The 16,545-nt window shown below is 45.4% G+C and overlaps 2 protein-coding genes and 1 long non-coding RNA gene across 5 annotated transcripts in view; 2 read left to right on the top strand and 1 right to left on the bottom strand.

The window, feature by feature from the left end:
* Positions 1–16,545, top strand: part of PDCD2L (programmed cell death 2 like) — a 48,313-nt gene that overhangs the window by 25,664 nt on the left and 6,104 nt on the right. The window contains exon 1 of one of the 2 annotated variants that reach the window (XM_063410742.1): positions 16,288–16,542. The exons of the other annotated variant lie outside the window; for it this stretch is intronic. Within the exon in view, the coding sequence (XP_063266812.1) occupies positions 16,288–16,542 (255 nt within the window). Of the gene's footprint in view, positions 1–16,287; positions 16,543–16,545 lie in introns of those variants that run through there. 2 annotated transcript variants of the gene reach the window in all.
* Positions 1,309–10,921, top strand: LOC134557602 (fatty acyl-CoA hydrolase precursor, medium chain-like). The gene is made up of 14 exons (XM_063410738.1): positions 1,309–1,654; positions 2,814–3,006; positions 3,830–3,974; positions 4,416–4,549; positions 4,886–5,039; positions 5,909–6,010; positions 6,857–6,961; positions 7,093–7,146; positions 7,616–7,756; positions 7,841–7,927; positions 8,900–9,047; positions 9,229–9,360; positions 9,689–9,761; positions 10,178–10,921. Exons 1-14 carry the CDS (start codon positions 1,582–1,584, stop codon positions 10,350–10,352), a joined length of 1,716 nt encoding a protein of 571 aa, XP_063266808.1. The 5' UTR covers positions 1,309–1,581; the 3' UTR covers positions 10,353–10,921.
* LOC134557608 (uncharacterized) lies at positions 9,367–16,407 on the bottom strand. 2 transcript variants are annotated; one of them, XR_010082080.1, is made up of 6 exons: positions 16,268–16,407; positions 15,649–15,861; positions 15,094–15,243; positions 14,037–14,165; positions 9,823–9,921; positions 9,367–9,694 (listed from the first exon to the last, which is right to left on the bottom strand). It is a non-coding gene; the product is annotated as an uncharacterized LOC134557608 (long non-coding RNA). The 2 variants fall into 2 exon arrangements; XR_010082081.1 differs by having other exon boundaries at positions 15,649–15,794; positions 16,268–16,406.

Raw genomic sequence — 16,545 nt, forward strand, 5'->3', positions numbered from 1 at the left:
AGGCAGCATTTGGAGTGAAGTGCACAAGCACAGCCACAGCACTCAGGATTAACAGGTGCAGAACAGATGTGCTAAACTAATTGAAAGACTGTAACAGTCTTGTAACCCACTGAGCTCTAAAGAGAGGTGTGAGCAGGAGTGGATCTGTAGAGAAGGAGCACCTCTCCTGTGGAGACAGGCTGACACAGCTGGGTTGTTCAGCCTGGACAAGAGAAAGCTCTGGGGAGCCCTTAGAGCCCCTTGCAGTACCCCAAGGGAGCCTACAAAGAAAATGGACAGGGGCATTTGCCAAGGGCATGTGGCAACAGGACAAGGGCAAATGGCTTCAAGCCAATTAAGGTTGAATTCAGATATGCAGAAGAAATTCCTCCCTGGCAGGGTGGGCAAGCCCTGGCACAGGGTGCCCAGAGCAGCTGCGGCTGCCCCTGGAGCCCTGGCAGTGCCCAAGGCCAGGTTGGACACTGGGGCTGGGAGCAAGCTGGAATAGAGGAAGGTGTCCCTGCCCATGGCACAGGGTGGGATGAGTAAAGCTTTGAGCTTCCTTCCAACCCAAACCATTTGGTGATCATATGATTCTTTGAAAGGTTGTTTGTGACTGCAGAGAATTCCAGTGATCTGAAATTGCAAAACTGCCTTTCTGAGGCAAGACCTACTCACTCAGGGAAAAAAAAAAAGAAAAGAAAAGAAAAAGAAAAAAAAAAGAAAAGAAAAGAAAAGAAAAAAAAAAAAAAAAAGCAGAGGTTAATACTTACATAACCCAATACAACCTCTTAGGCAGTGTGAGCAGAAAATCTCTATTCAGCTATTCTCTTCTCCCCTTTTCAAATCATCCTTCAATTATGGATGTGAAATGATTCAAAATAAATCCTCTGGATTTTCCAGAGTCATTAGATACATAGTTACCACCCAAACACCACCCTGTAGTATTGTTCCCACATTACAAAAGCTCATAATTCATCTCTTTCTTGTTGTAACTGGATTGCAACACTATACCAAACATCTCCGAACACACAGGACTGAGTGACAGGTGCCTCCTGCACCCGGCAGGAAGAACCGGGATTTTTCCAGTATTGCTTTTGTCAGAAAAGTATTCTTTTATGAGAATAAAAATCTCTCCACTTTTACTTCGGTAAAAGCACACTTTTCAGGGGTATTGCTTTGGACTTGGCTATATTGTGATTCTTACACCGAGATCCTAATAGCAGAATGAAGTCAATGTAGTGAAGTAGAGCGGAGGAGCCTTCCCGGTCTCTGCAGTGCAGGGTGAGGAAAGCCTCCCCTCCTTGTCCCAGCCGGGGCTGTGCAGCAGCAGGACAGCGCTCCCGGGAACGCAAGGCTGTTCCCAAAGGTTGGGGAGCGCGCTGTGCCCGAGATTCTGGGAGCGAGGCCCCAAAGGAGCAGTGGCGAGGCAGCAGGAGCCCCGTGGGACAGGAGGGCTCCCCGTTCCCGAGCCCAGCCCGGCAGTGCCGTTCCTGGCTCGCAGCCCGAGCGCGCCCCCGCCTCATCCGTGTTCGCCTTGCGTAAGGTGGCCCTGGCCGAGCCTATAAAGGCGCAGCCTGCGGGGCCGGTGCCAGCGGCACCATGGCAGCTGCGAGGGACACGGCGCTGCTGGCCTGGATCCTCTTCGTCGGGGGCACGGCGCTGGCGGCCACAGGTAAACACCGGGGCTTCTGCCCTTTGGGCCCTGTAGGGCGAGAGGCCACCTGCACATGCCTCCTGAGAACAGGGCACAAACCCTGGACTGACATGGGCACAAACCCTGGGTATGGAGGGATGCAAACCCTGGGCTGAGCTGGGAACAAACCCTGGGCTGAGCTGGGAACAAACCCTAGACTGAGCTGGGCACTGGCCCTGCAGTGAGCTGGAGACAAACCCTGGGCATAGAAGGATGCAGACCCTGGGCAGAGATGGGTACAAACCCTGAGCTGAGTTGGGCACCAACCTTGGGCTGAGCTGGGCACAAGCCCTGAATTCAGATGGCGGTGACAATGCAGTGAGCTGGGTGCAAACCTGACCTGAACTGGGCACAAGCCTTGGGCTGAGCCGGGCACACAGACTGAGCTGCAGGAGCAAAAAGTTCATTTCAGTTTTTAATCTGCTTTCAGTCATTTGTCTTACTTGCCTCCTTTGCAAATTGCAAAATCAAATCCCTTTCCCAAAACCTTGCCTGCTGAGGCCCAGCAGCCACACTACCACATCTGTAATTTGGTATTAGTACTTTCATACTGATCTTAAAATGAGTCTTGCTTAAACGTTAACAGGAATTGTTTGTGCCAGACTATTTTTAGGTAGGTTAGAAGCTTTTTCTTTTGGCTGTACATACTGTCAAGGGTCTGCAATATATTTTCTCTGTTTTCTTTTCTTAATGAGAGCAATCTAGTGGAGTTTTGTCTAACAACCCAGGGCAAAAGAAAGATTAAGATCAATATGCAACCACAAATGCGTGTGTGGTAAGACAATACATATTACATGCCTGAAGGAGCTTGTACATACACACCAATCAAAATTCAGGCTGCAATAATGTCAGCTATACCGATTCAAAAGAGATATCATAAAAGTCTGTTAGAATAAATTAGTAAATCTAAAATTTAAATGAGTAAACACTAGTAATCACATCTGTAAAATAAGTTACTCAAATGAAAGAGTAAAATAAAATAGATTAGAATAGTGTACTATTAAAACTGATTAGAGTTTGTTGAACCTTTATGTACAAAGACTCCTTGTTTAAGTAAACAAGTTATATATTTAGGCAGCAAATCTAGCAAATACTTACAAACAGACCAATTATGTGATTTTGTGCTCCTGTCCCACAGAACCACCAGAAGCAGAGACCAAATACGGGAGAGTCCGAGGGTACCAATTCAAAGTGGACACAGCTGAGAGGACTGTAAATGTCTTTCTGGGACTTCCTTTTGCTAAGCCTCCGGTTGGATCACTGAGGTTTTCTGAGCCCCAGCCACCTGAGCCATGGGAAGGTGTCAGAGATGCCACTTCCTACCCACCAATGTAAGGCGATGATAAAACCACGGAACCTTGAAAAATGTTACACTCTCTCCAATTCCATGGCACTGATGTACACCCAGGGCCATCCACAAAGAGAAAGTCCTTGGTGCCCTCTCCTTGCACCTGCAGCTGTTCCAGTGGGTGCATTTCTAAAGACACACTATGAGCTGCTCTCTGCCCAAAGCTGCTGTTTCACGGGCATCAGTGATGACCTGAGAGGGAGCAGCACTTTACAGATAATGCTCTGGCTCAGGAGCACTTGGCCATCACTTACCAGTCACTATAAACCTTAGGAGCAGAGACAGAAAGAAGCTGAGGAAATGCTGGAGTACAGCGTTAGGGGAAAAAAAAGCTGAGTCAAGTGCCTGAAAGGGCACATTAGAAATGCAGAGCAATTCTCATCTGTGTCATTGTCTCACTCCCCTTGTCCTACTGCCCTTGTTTGGTGTCTCAAGCCTAATATCTACCATGGCAAGATAAAAAGGTATTGGAGATGTAAAATGATGAATTTATCTTCTCATTGAAGTAATTTATAGCCATATGTATTTGCTGATATATTTCTGTGATATTTGGAAACATGCAAAATTGAATCTGCATGTCACTTTGTACTTTTACAGTGCCTTTATTTTTACAGATCTCATTAATGATGGGTCAAAGGAAGAAAATACATTAAAAGCAAAAAGAGATTATGTTTGCAGTTGCTACCAATCTAGAAATGTGCCAGAGATCAGTTTCTGGTTGGCACTTTGTTGCAGAAGTACAAAAAGGCTTCTCTTCATAGCTTTCAAGTTTTGTTAATTCTCTTGTTACTTTCTCATTCATTTAGGTGTCTACAAGACAAAGTACTAGGACAGCATTTTTCAGACATTATTACCAACAGAAAAGAGAAAGTTCCTCTCCAAGTGTCTGAGGATTGCTTGTACCTAAATGTGTACACACCCGTTTCTACAGGAAAACAGGAGAAGCTGCCTGTAAGCAAAATCCTTATAACACCTTGAGCAAAATTACCTGACAGCAAACCTTCAACCTGTGCCATGAGCAGACATGCAGGGGCAGTTTGGTAGTGATGATCAACTTACATGCTTTGCCCCAGCAAATATTAGCTGAAATTAGAAAGAGATACAAAATCCTACTTTACAAATAAAATTGTACTGGCGTTTTAGCTAAGCAGGGTTTGTTTTAATCTAAATGATCGGTCCAAAGTCACAGGGCACTGACACAGTTCATGTATTTAACAAAATCAGGGCCATTTTGTAGACCTGCAGGCCTTTGATTTGGAAGATTTCTACCATTTGTGAAATGTAATCTGAATGAATCGGGAGTGAAACAGCACCAAATATCTTACCATGTGTTATATTTTATCACTGTGACCTCATACCTGTGCTGGGTTGATCCTGCTTTTCTCTTTCCAGGTCTTAGTATGGATCCATGGAGGTGGATTAGTTTTTGGAGCAGCTTCATCATATGATGGCTCAGCATTAGCAGCCCTTGACAACGTGGTGGTTGTAACAATTCAGTACAGATTAGGTCTCGCTGGATATTTTAGGTAAGATGGTTGATCTTGGTCTTTCCAGAATGATTTCCAAAGTGATGTCTGCAAAGGCTTTGTAAAGAGAAGTGCAGAAGGCTTGCTTATGCAAAGAAACATTTCAGAACTGCACCTGCAAGAGTTGGGGACTATGTCCAGTTCCAAGGCAGCTTCCAGAGCTGTTCTTGTGAGGTTGCTGCTCCAATCTCAGCGCTCTCCAAGCCATTCATTTGTCACTTGTGTAGAGAAGTTCTGTGCAGAGAATGGCAGATGATTTCTCACACCACAGACTGTGATTTCCTCTGCCTTTTTGCTTGCATTGAGCATTTAAACAAATCTGTTCTCTCCCGGCAGCACTGGTGATGAGCATGCCCGAGGTAACTGGGGATATTTAGACCAAGTAGCGGCTCTTCGGTGGATTCAGGAAAATATTGACCATTTTGGAGGAGATCCAGGATCTGTCACTATCTTTGGAGAATCTGCAGGAGGAATCAGTGTTTCTGCTCTTGTAAGTTCACAGTAATATTCAATTTTAATTACTTAGGGGGAAAAACCCCTCCATGCATTTTCAGTATCTGCATGAGAAGTCTGTGAGAAAAGGGACAGCGTTACAGTGACACATCACCTGGGTCTTTGATTCAACAGCAAGGCAACAGTACAGCAAACCACAACAGATTTTGGTAAAAATATGTAGTTTTCAAACTCATATGTTGTAGTTAAGTAACAGAATGCTTTACTCATCTGCTGAATTAAATTCTGGTTGGTTTGTGGTTTCTTCAATGTCAAAACCCATCAAACTCTAATCTCATGAGAAAAGTCCTTTAAGAGCAGTTGTGGGCTCTCTCCCATTTTGTGTTTGCTTTCCGAGCCCCTTGTGCAAAGTGACCAAGGTGAATAGTCCTGATAGCTGAAGCAGCCCTGCAGTTTGTGTGCCAGTGATTGTGTAAAATCTCCTCTTGCACACAGAGCACATTGGCTGTGACGCTCTCCTTCTCCAGTCCCTTTGGTACAGATCCCACAGCCAAAGCAGGGTTCATTGGCCACGGGGTATTTGTACCCACTCTCCTCTGGCCAAAAGCTCTTCTTTGCCCTTCTGCAGCAGAGCCAGGCTGCCCTGGGCACTTCCAATCCGCACCTGGCTTGCCGTGTGGTGCCGGGAAGCGTTGGAAGCAAAGTGCAGTGCGAGGGCAAAGGCAGCTGAACTCCTCAGCCCTGCCAGCGCTGCCAAAGCCTTTGCACACCTCCACTGTGGTCAGAGGCTGCACAAGAACACTCCAATCACATGGGCTGTCAAAATGTTTCAAATGGCCACTGCTGGAATCTGCAGTCACTGGGGAGAACACAGTGCCTGTCATGCCTGTTCTTGCCTTTCCACAGGTCTTATCTCCCCTGGCCAAGAGCTTGTTCCACAAGGCCATTTCAGAGAGTGGTACTGCAACCCTGGGCTTGTTCACTGACCAGCCTAACAAGGATGCACAAGTGGGTACATGTGGTAATTTTAATTACTTTTTTCAGAAAGCTTTGCATATCTTGAACTCTTAATTCCAAACTATACAAACTGGTTAGGGATTTTTTCTTGTGAAACAAAACAGATAATCATTCAAGAGAATATTTCTGTGTGCAAATTGTACATGTTTATGTTTATGTGTTGTTTTTCAAACACCCAAATATCCACAAAAAAAAAAAAAGGCAGGGAAGCAGAATGAAATGAAAAGGAATATTGTAACATGTAGTGTCTTCAAGAAAAGTCAGCCTAGAATTTTTGGCTGGATATTGGTATCAGACTCTGAATATCTTCTCTTCCAATCCAGTTTGAAACCTGTAGTGTGCAAATAACCACGTCTTTATTCAGGTTTTTTATTTTGAGAACTACCAGCTCCCACCCCTTTCTTTGCTCTTCAACTACACAGAACAATTTCCAGCAACCTGGAACCTGGGACATAAAAGAGACAGCTCTCCCTAATGACAGCTGTTGCTCCAGCCAAAAAGACATCAGCAAGAGTGGTACAATGTGCTCTCTGTTACCCTGCAGATGGTTCATTCTCTAACTGCTTTATGTCACCAGCCTTCTCAGCCCAGCCTGTTCTTTACAGAATTGTCTTAGACAATTTCTGTATCAAAAACCTGGAGGCAGAGGTTTTCTCCTTCTGCCCAGCCCGTGGTATGAAGGACTGCAAGAGCTTCCAGTGCCCTCCCTCTGGAGCTGGGACAAGCCAGGCTCCAGCAACTTTGTGCAGGAGCTTTGGCTGCTCCCCCTGGACTTGGTGTCTCATAGAGCCAGACAGAGGAAATGTGTCCAAAACTGTTTGTCTTCACTGCTTGCAGAAAATTGCTTCTGTCTCTGGCTGTGAAAATTCCACTTCAGCTGCAATGGTTGAATGCTTGAGAGGAAAAACAGAGGAAGAACTACTACAGATAACACAGAAAATGGTAGGTGAAATGACACTTCTTGCATTTAAATGACATCTCAGACTTTTTCATAACAGACAATACTCTTTGTGTGCTGTAACATTAGCAGAACCTGAAATGGATGTAAACTCTGACTTTCTTGACTTTTTCAGGACATGACAACACTGCATCTCTGCACTGACCCCTCGCCTGAGAAGTGCAAACAGGTTCCTGCCCTTCCATTCTGCATGCACTTGGAGCTACCTGTGGTTTGCTGTTGTGTTCTGCCAGGGCAAAGAAAAGAAAATGGCACCCATTATTCTGGAGAACCTGAAAATCAATTCATATATTATCTCCTACTTAAAAGCTCTTATCACAATGCTTATGAAATTCATACCGTTGAAACTTCAATACTGAAGTTGTTTTTCCCCACTGGCACACACACCCATGGCCGTATTGAACTAAGAAAAGATTTAAATTCAGCATAATTGACTTCTGTTTCACAAATATTATAATGTTCACAAAATCCCCTGCCTAGTGCAGAATGTCTGTCAGAGAAAATGATGTCTTTCCCATTACATTTTGTATTTTTCATTTGGCTTCACTTTGGAACAGCAGTTAAAGTTGAACTTCTTTTAGCAGTAAAATGAATGTATTAATGAAGCTTTCTTTGTCTTTTCCCACCTTTTTGTTCAGGATTTCTTTTTCATAAGTGCATGTGTAGATGGTGTCTTCTTTCCAAAGAGTCCCATGGAATTACTATCTGAAAAATCAATCAATGCAGTCCCATACATCATAGGAGTAAATAACTGTGAATTTGGATGGGTACTTCCAACGGTAAGACACTTAAAGTGTTGTTATTTAAACACTATTATGTAAATACAAGCTGTTTTAACAAGTAAGATTCTCTGTATCACACAGATGATGAAATATCCTCCTTTTGTGGATGGTCTGGATAAAGATGTTGCACGTCAAATTCTACAGAGCAACCTAGCATTATTCATTAAGGTAAGAGACCATGTTCAGAATAACCCGTGCTGCTTCTTCACTGGCCTGGCTGTTTGTACCCTTGGAGGGACATATTTCACTGGGAAATGCCATTGTGTTGGACAGCTCCCTGAACTGGGGCAGAAATGGGCAGAGATGTGCTGCATTCCTGCTACCTCTAGTGACTGAAAATACTCTCTAAATTTCCAGCCCAAATGCCCCTCTTCTTCAAAAGGAGTTCTGTGGAATCCAGGAGGGATGCAGCACCTAAAGACAGGTCTCTTGGGGTATTTTAGATACCCCCAGGTTATGCAAGGCATGCAGAGTACCAGCAGGTATGACAGGAGACCTATGGGACACAACCTCCTGAAGCAGTAGCTGCTACTGGAAAGGAAAGCCTGAGAAGTTTAGGGTGCACTGACACGTTCAGATTTCTTGAGGTTTTGCTTCTCTGTAATTGACAAATCTCTTGGCTTTCTGGTGCCTTTGTGCTCTCCTGAAACTACTGTGTAGAAATGTACAGATTAAGAGGTGAGAAATAAGGACTCTATAAGCAGGGCCAGTACTGGCACGGGATCATTCAGTGACACAAACATCCAGCATGAACTTAGACATGCAGAGCCCAGGCTTGTTCTGAATGGAAGAAATGATGGTCATCGACAACAATCAATGGAATTTATGAAATCCAGCAGGATTTCTCTGCTGTGATGAAGGCTGTTTTCACAGAAGGAGAACAATCAGCATCACTGACTGCTGTTCATCTAAAGGTGTTTGATCCTTAGATCTTGCATCCCTCTTTTCCCCAAGATCACCTGTGCCCAGAGCTGTGTAACTCCAACCCTGAGCTCCCAGCCACTCTGACACAGCTGAGGATTTTCCCTGGAAGGTGATGCTTGGGGTTGAGGCAGGGATGTGCAGATGCCACACTCACTTACTGCTCTTCCTCCTCCTAATGTTCATCATCATTTTAAGTACTTTTTATTGCTGTTGCAGGGTATAACATCTGAAGTTGTTGACAGAGTGTACAACGAGTACATGGGGGATGCAGAAAGCCCTGCTCAGGTCCGGGATGGCCTCCTGGATGCAATGGGAGATGTCTTCTTTGTCATCTCAGCTGTGGAAGTGGCCAGATACCACAGAGGTAACTCAGCAGCCTCCAAACAGGAGGCTACGTGGGGCTGGTGTGGGCAGGCTGCAGCCCTTCTCACCATCCAGAGAACTGGCAGTGTTTTCATTTCACCAAAACAGTTTTTAAGGGAAGTTTATTCTCCTAGGAGCAGGTCTTTTCAGCTCTCAAGGTATCCCTTTTCTGTATCCTCTAGATGCTGGCAACCCAGTCTACTTTTATGAATTCCAACATCGACCCAGTTCAGCGGAAGGTGTGGTACCAGAGTTTGTAAAAGCAGATCATGGAGCTGAGATTGCCTTTGTCTTTGGAAAGCCATTCTTAGCTGGTGATGTACCCAAGCTTACTCCATATTCCTTTTAGAACCTCATTATTACTCATTTTAATTACTTCAGGTCTTTAGAATAGAATTTCTCTCTTATAAGCATTAGAAGCTACAGAAATATTATAAGCACAATTTATATATTGTAGGCATTATTATGAGCATAAACATTTTCTGTCTTCAGTAGCTGATACTTCTCATTACATCGTTCATCTGCAGTTCTCTCCTAGGAAAACCTCCAACAGCTCAGGGCAGAAGTGGAAATGTTGCTGTTGATAGAGCTGATAGTAAGTATTTACTTTCTAATGTGGCAGTTTCATCTCTCCCTTTGCAGGAGATGCTACAAAAGAAGAAAATACACTTAGCAGAACTGTTATGAGATACTGGACCAACTTTGCCAAAAATGGGTGAGAATCACTATGCTACTTACATCTCAAGTTTTGTCTGTGCTGCCCAGAACATACTTACCTGCCTGAAACAGTACTTATATGGTGGTTCCTAGAAATTTGGCAGAATTTAAGATAAATATTGAAGCAATTTCTCTACTCAATGGTCTTTCAAATGAACCTGCAAACATGAGAAAAAAAAAATCAAAGGAGCAGTTACTCCACTGCCATGGAATTTTAGATCTAAAATTAATGGTAACTATTACACTTCTGCTTTTCCACTGATGAGCATTTTCATAAAATACTGTCCATTTATTCAAGTACCAGAATCACATCATCTGGGCTCCTGTTGGTTTTCTGAAATGCTCTGACCCTGAGCAGCCAGAGAGCAGTGGAGTGGAAAACGGAGAGCTAACTTTTTGTTCTCTTATTTCCAGAAATCCCAACGGGGAGGGCTTGGTCCACTGGCCTCAGTACGACCTGGAGGAAAAATACCTGGGAATAGACCTGGAGCAAAAGGCAGCAGAGAAGCTGAAAGAACACAGAGTAGAGTTTTGGGCACAACTCATGAAGCAAAATCAGACTGGAAGAAGAAAACACACAGACTTATAAGAGCTGTGGAGGGTTTGGTTTGCTTTTAAAACCCAAGGGGAAGTCACACAAAACAAGTTTGTCAGGCTGCAGAGCAATAATCACCTTCTAACTCACTGTTGTGTAATCTGCTGTCCTAATCACAGTGAAAGGAGAGAAACAAGGGGCATTCAGAATGTTTGTCAGACTAAAAATCACTATTTAATGAAGCAAGCAGAAAGAACCCCCCCCCCAGTCTTTCCAGGTACAAACAGACCACGGTACCTACTCAGTGCATATCAAAACTGAATACTAAGGTGGGAATGGGCAAATGAATTGAAATCTGTAAGAAATTATCTATATGGAACAGACAATGAGTGTCAGACTCTATTATATGCTTATTCCCCTCTTCTTTCAGAAGAGCCTGGTCAGTTGTCTGTCCTTCCTAGAGCCTCTTTCTGCTTTAACTGGAAATTGCCTGTAGGCAGCAGAGCATCCATCAAACTGTGTCTGCAAGGTGGGCTTGACACCTCAAAAAGAGGACACAAAATCTCCACTTGTTTCATTGGTTTGTGAATTGTTATAAATAAATGTTGCTTTGACTTTTTGGACCTTCCTTTTTTTTTTTCACTTCTCTGACAGAAGCTAATTCTGAGAGGTAAAGTCACACCCGAGAAGCCAGAAATGTGCCCAGATTCTTTCTTCCACCTAAATGGTTTCAGGTATTCACAGAATTCACAGAATCGTTGGGTTGGAAGAGACCTCCGAGATCATCGAGTCCAACCCAAGCCCTGACACCTCAACTAAACCATGGCACCGAGTGCCACATCCAGTCTTTTTAAACACATCCAGGGATGGTGACTCCACCACCTCTGGTGGAGGTGGACGTGGGCAGACCAGTCCAGTACTTTATCACTATTTCCATAAAAAACCTTTTCCTAATATCCAACCTGTATTTCCCTTGGTGCAGCTTGAGTCTGTGTCCTCTCCTTCTGTCAGTGCTGCCTGAAGAAAGGACCAACCCCACCTGACTACAGATACCTTTCAGGGAGTTGTAGAGAGCAATAAGGTCACCCCTGAGTCTCCTTTTCTCCAGGCTGAACACCCCCAGCTCCCTCAGCCGTTCCTCACAGGCCTTGTGTTCCAAGCCCCTCACCAGCCTCATTGCCTCCTCTGGACGCGCTCAAGCGTCTCAAGGCCCTTCCTAAACTGAGGGGCCAGAGCTGCACACAGCACTCAAGGTGTGGCCTCACCAGTGCCCAGCACAGGGGAAGAATGACCTCCCTGCTCCTGCTGGTCACACCATTCCTGATCCAGGCCCGGTGCCACTGGCCTTCTTGGCCACCAGGGCACACTGCTGGCTCATGTTCAGCTGCTGTCACCAGTGCCCCCAGGTCCCTTTCTGCCTGGGCACTGTCCAGCCACACCATCCCCAGCCTGTAGCACTGCACGGAGTCGTTGTGGCCAACGTGCAGGACCTGGCACTTGGACTTGTTAAACTTCATCCCACTGGACTCTGCCCATCCCTCCAGCCTGTCCAGGTCCCTCTGAAGAGCCCTCCTACCCTCCAGCAGATCAACTCCCGCTCCCAGTTTGGTGTCATTGGCAAATTTACCAGATGAAAGACTCAATCCCCTCATCCATGTCATCAACAAAAATACTGACCAGAGCTGGCCCCAGCACAGACTACTGAGAACACCACTGGTGCCCGTCTGCCAGCTGCATGCAGCACTGTTCACCATCACTCTCTGGCCTGGCCATGCAGTTCCTGACCCAGCAAAGAGTGCTCCTGTCCAAGCCATGGGCTGCCAGCTTTTCCAGGAGTGTGCTGAGGGAGACAGTGTCCAAGGCCCTGCTGAAGTCCAGGTACACAACATCCACAGCCTTTCCTGCATCCACCAGGCAGGTCACCTGGTCATAAAAGGAGATCTGGTTTGTCAAATGTGACCTACCCCTCCTAAACCCACGCTGGCTGGGTCTGATAGCCTGGCCATGCTGTAGGTGCTGCAGGATGACACTCAATAACAACTGCTCCTAAGGTACCTCAGTACCTTACTGGGTAGTGTGGTCAGACTGACTGGTCTGTAATTACCAGGATCCTCCTTCCCACCCTTCTTGTGAATGGGTGTCAGTCACACTGGCCAGCTTCCAGTCCTCTGGAACCTCACCAGTGAGCCAGGACTGTTGGTGGATGATGGAGAGCAGCTTCACAAACTCCTCTGCCAGCTCCCTCATCACCCTGGGGTAGATCTCATCTGGGCCCATTGTTGGAGAAGATGAAAATTTAACAGGAAAGTCTTAGAGATATGAATGTTTAGCAGAAGGTTCACTAGAAATGAAAGCAAGTTTTGATTTAGAAGAATAAAAAATGTTTAAGTTAGGATTGCTGAGTTAGTTGTTGCTGGACAAAGGTAAAGCTGAGTTGGAAGGGGATTTTACGGCTATATCAAAGGATATGTGTACCGCAAACAAAGAAGATGTTCTTACCAAGCAGAAATAGGTATTAGAAAGGCAAAAGATACCCTAGGCAAACAAAAAGATGTTTTTACCAAGTAGAAAAAAGGTCTAAGAAATTTCCACTGCAAAACAACTTTAAGTTTAAGCTGTAACATACTAAGTTGAGGTGACTGGATTGTACTAACCATAATATGGTCATGATATTAGTTGTGATAGACTACAGGTAAATTCAAAGGTATTGTGTATGATGCCGATTGGTTTTTATGTATTAAGATGCTCAGTAAAGAAAACAATATAATGCATTGTAACCAAAACTAAAGTGGCTTCAGGCATGTCTATAAGCTGTAGCTGGCAGCTTTAGATGTAGGCTCTGTTACCCATGACCCAAGACTGCTGTAACATCATCTATGTAATAAACAGCATTTACGAAAAGAGACACCTGCTGTCCCGTATCTCTCATTTCAGGCTCTTACAGCCCAAAGATTTATGACTATCCAAGCATCTCAGCAGTTCTCTGACTGCCTCCTCCTGGATAATAGGGGGACCACTCTGCTCCCTGACACCATCTACCAGCCCAGGAGGAGAGTTTTCCTGAAGGCAAGTCATCTTCCCACTAAAGACTGAGGCAAAGAAGGCGTTAAGCACCCCTGCCTCCTCCTCATCTGCAGTTTCTAAGTTCCCTCGCAGATCTAACAAAGAACAAAGGTTGATCTTACCCTTCCTTTTAACACTGACATATTTGTAAAAACATTTTTATTATCCTTTACAGACATCACCATTTTAAGTTCAAACTGAGCTTTGGCCTCCCTAATTTTATTCCTACACATTCCAGTAACCGCCTTAAAGACTTCCTGAGAGACCTGACCCACCTTCCAAAGAGGATACATCCTCTTTTTATTCCTAAGTTCCTCCAAAACCTCATTGCCCATCCAGGCTGGATGTTTGCCTCATTGACACTCTGTCCCTCTGTCCTCAAAATCGCTGCTCTGAAGCACACCCACTTTTGCTGAACTCCTTTGATTTTAAGGGCTGCTTCCCAAGGAACTCTCTGAATAACTCTGTCCTCAATAGGCCAAAATCTGCATTCCAAAAGTCCACTGTAAAAGTCTTCTTGATGTTCCTCCTGATTTCACCAAATATCAAAAACTCTATTATGGGTGATGACAATGGTCTGAATTTAGACTTCAGGCACTGCTAGTCTGTGTTAAAGACAGGCTAGCAGCTTTGTCATTCTGGCATGAGAAAATCTCAAAGAAGAACAAAACAAACCTTGGGAATTGGATTGGAATCCTTGGAAAACCATCAGCAAGTAGAGTTTTTCCAACATGTTTACTGGCAAAAAGTGTTTATAAACGAGTGTAAGCTCCAAGGACCAATCATATGAAGTGTACCAAAGTACTGTATAAAAAGAGAATGTAGAAGAAAGATTGCTCTTATTTCTGCATAACAACAAGAGACATGTCGTTATATCTATGCTGTCCAAAAAACATACCGACATTCTATAATTTCATGATCACTGTGCCCCAAGAGGCCTCCAACCACCACATCACCCACAAGCCCATCTCTATTTGCAAACAACAGATCTAACATAGTCCCTCCCCTGGTGGGCTAAACCACCAGCTATGACAAAATCTTTATGAAGCTTTCAGGTTCCTGTGCAGGACCTGAGGCTTAAGGCCCTTTCACAAACTATCCTGGGGTGTGACTGTGTGTCCTTCAACCCTTCCTGGCAAATTCCCAGTCCTGTGGCTGGAGGGAGGACGCAGTGCTGGCAGGACAGATGCCCATGCAGGCAGAGGGGGGAGGTGGGCTGGTGTTGTTCCCTGCATGTTGTTGGCTCAGCACCACCAGAGAGAAGAGCTGACATGCAGAGTGTGCACCCCCAGCCTCCCACAGCTGGGGAACGTGTCAGGGCAGGCAGGGACTCAAGTGGCTTTTTTTGCCAAGTTACATGGAAGCAGGATACAAAGGAACAGTGTGGGAATCCAGGAGGCCAGGAGAGCTCTCCTCCTGACCATAAACAAACAAACAGCCCTACTCTAACTACCCTTGAACTGGTGCCCAGCTCCCACATCCCACAGCACCCCAGGGGGCTCTCACAGGTTCAGCCCAAGCTGCTGCTGCAGGTGCTGACCCTTTGTAGGTGTCTCCTCCTCACCTCTGGGTTCACTTGCCTTTGCACACCTGTGGATCTCAAGCACTGTCATCTGCACTACCTGGCCACCCCCTTTGGTGCATCTCCCATAACTTGTGAAAACCACCAGCTGGTGCAGTTAGTGACAGCTCATTGCAGCAACCAGACTGCTGCTTCTGCCACATTTCTTACCCCTTCCCCTGCTTTAGTCTGACACAGCCTTTAGGTCCATTATTGCTGTGTTTGTTGCATCAATGTCCTTGTACATTCACAAAAATCATTATCTTAACAAGACAGAAGAAATCCTGTGTGTTTGGGAATGCAAAGCCATAGGTATAACTCCTGTGGAGAAGAGAGATATTTTATTAGGCACACATGATAACAAAGTCGTTTCTGACTGTGTGAGAGGAAGTGTTCTGTCCATCTGTGGATTTCAACCCCAAATATAAAGACTGGTACAAAGACTGTCAAACAGCTGAGGAAGGACTAACACCACAGCCACAGTGTATAAGCTACATTTAAGCAGCAGATTCTTACATTATGTAATTCCAAACCTCTTTTCATTTCGTAGCTTTAGTATTCATGGTCACTTGGCATAGGTTCCCAGCTGCACCTATATTTGAAGACATTCTTAGCAGTATATTTACTGATAATATTTGGCAAGAACTGCTGCTATTCTGTTTATCACATTCTGTCAATAAAAGCTTTAATCTTTTTTTAAAGTGTGTATTAATTATCCATAATTACCATAATTGTCTTTCCAAGGTGGTCACCAAGTATGTTCATTCTGTGCCAGTCCTGCTTCTCAGGTCATCTTGTTGCTAAGTGTGAAATATGTCCTTTTCATTAAAAGGACATATTTCTTTGCTGTTTGGTCTTTGCAACTTTCAAGCCTAATCAACAAGGAGGGAGATTTAATCCGTGAAATAGAGCGGCCAACAAGCTCTAAGGGATGTCCAGCTGTTAGAAACACAAATTCCTGGTCAGCAGAATTGCCTTGTTAAGGTTTGGGGCTGGACCTGTTCCAATGATCTCAGCCCAGGGGGAGGTTAACAAAGCTCGGGGAGAAGGATTTCCACTGATACACGAGGAATGCAGAATGCATGGGCCACGAGGACATTTGGCAGAATCCCCAAGACAAGGAAGAAACAAATAAAGGCAACTCAGCAGCTGTGTGGAATCAGCTCCGACTGGTGAAGGGGAATTCCGGCAGGGGCAGACCAGGACCGTCAGCTCATGGAGAGCCCACAGAGGAAACCACCGAGCCAGAGGAGGAGAAAGAGAGAGCCTGGCAGTAACAGCATGAGGAGCAACAGCCTCGTTCACCAAGAGAAGACAGAATAGTAATTAATAAGAGACTACGTACCTTGTAACCAGTGCACATTAATGCACTTTCGTTTGCTAAAAGGTGGAAGGAGTGGAAAGTTTTGCCAGTCGTGCTGCTGGCTTCACGGATTTGCCACCCCGTGCCCTTTCCGCGCTGCAGTGTGGATGAATGAGTGCCGGGACTGCGGCGGGAAAGGGCCCGTTTGGGGCGGCCCCGAGCTCCCGGCAAAGGCTCCGCGCCTCAGCCGCGGGGCCGGCAGCGGCCACGGAGCTCCCGTGAGGGGAACGCCCGGCCCGCGGGCGCGCGCGCGGCGGGTG

Source organism: Prinia subflava, chromosome 13, assembly GCF_021018805.1.
Source record: "Prinia subflava isolate CZ2003 ecotype Zambia chromosome 13, Cam_Psub_1.2, whole genome shotgun sequence".
Lineage (NCBI taxonomy): Eukaryota > Metazoa > Chordata > Aves > Passeriformes > Cisticolidae > Prinia > Prinia subflava.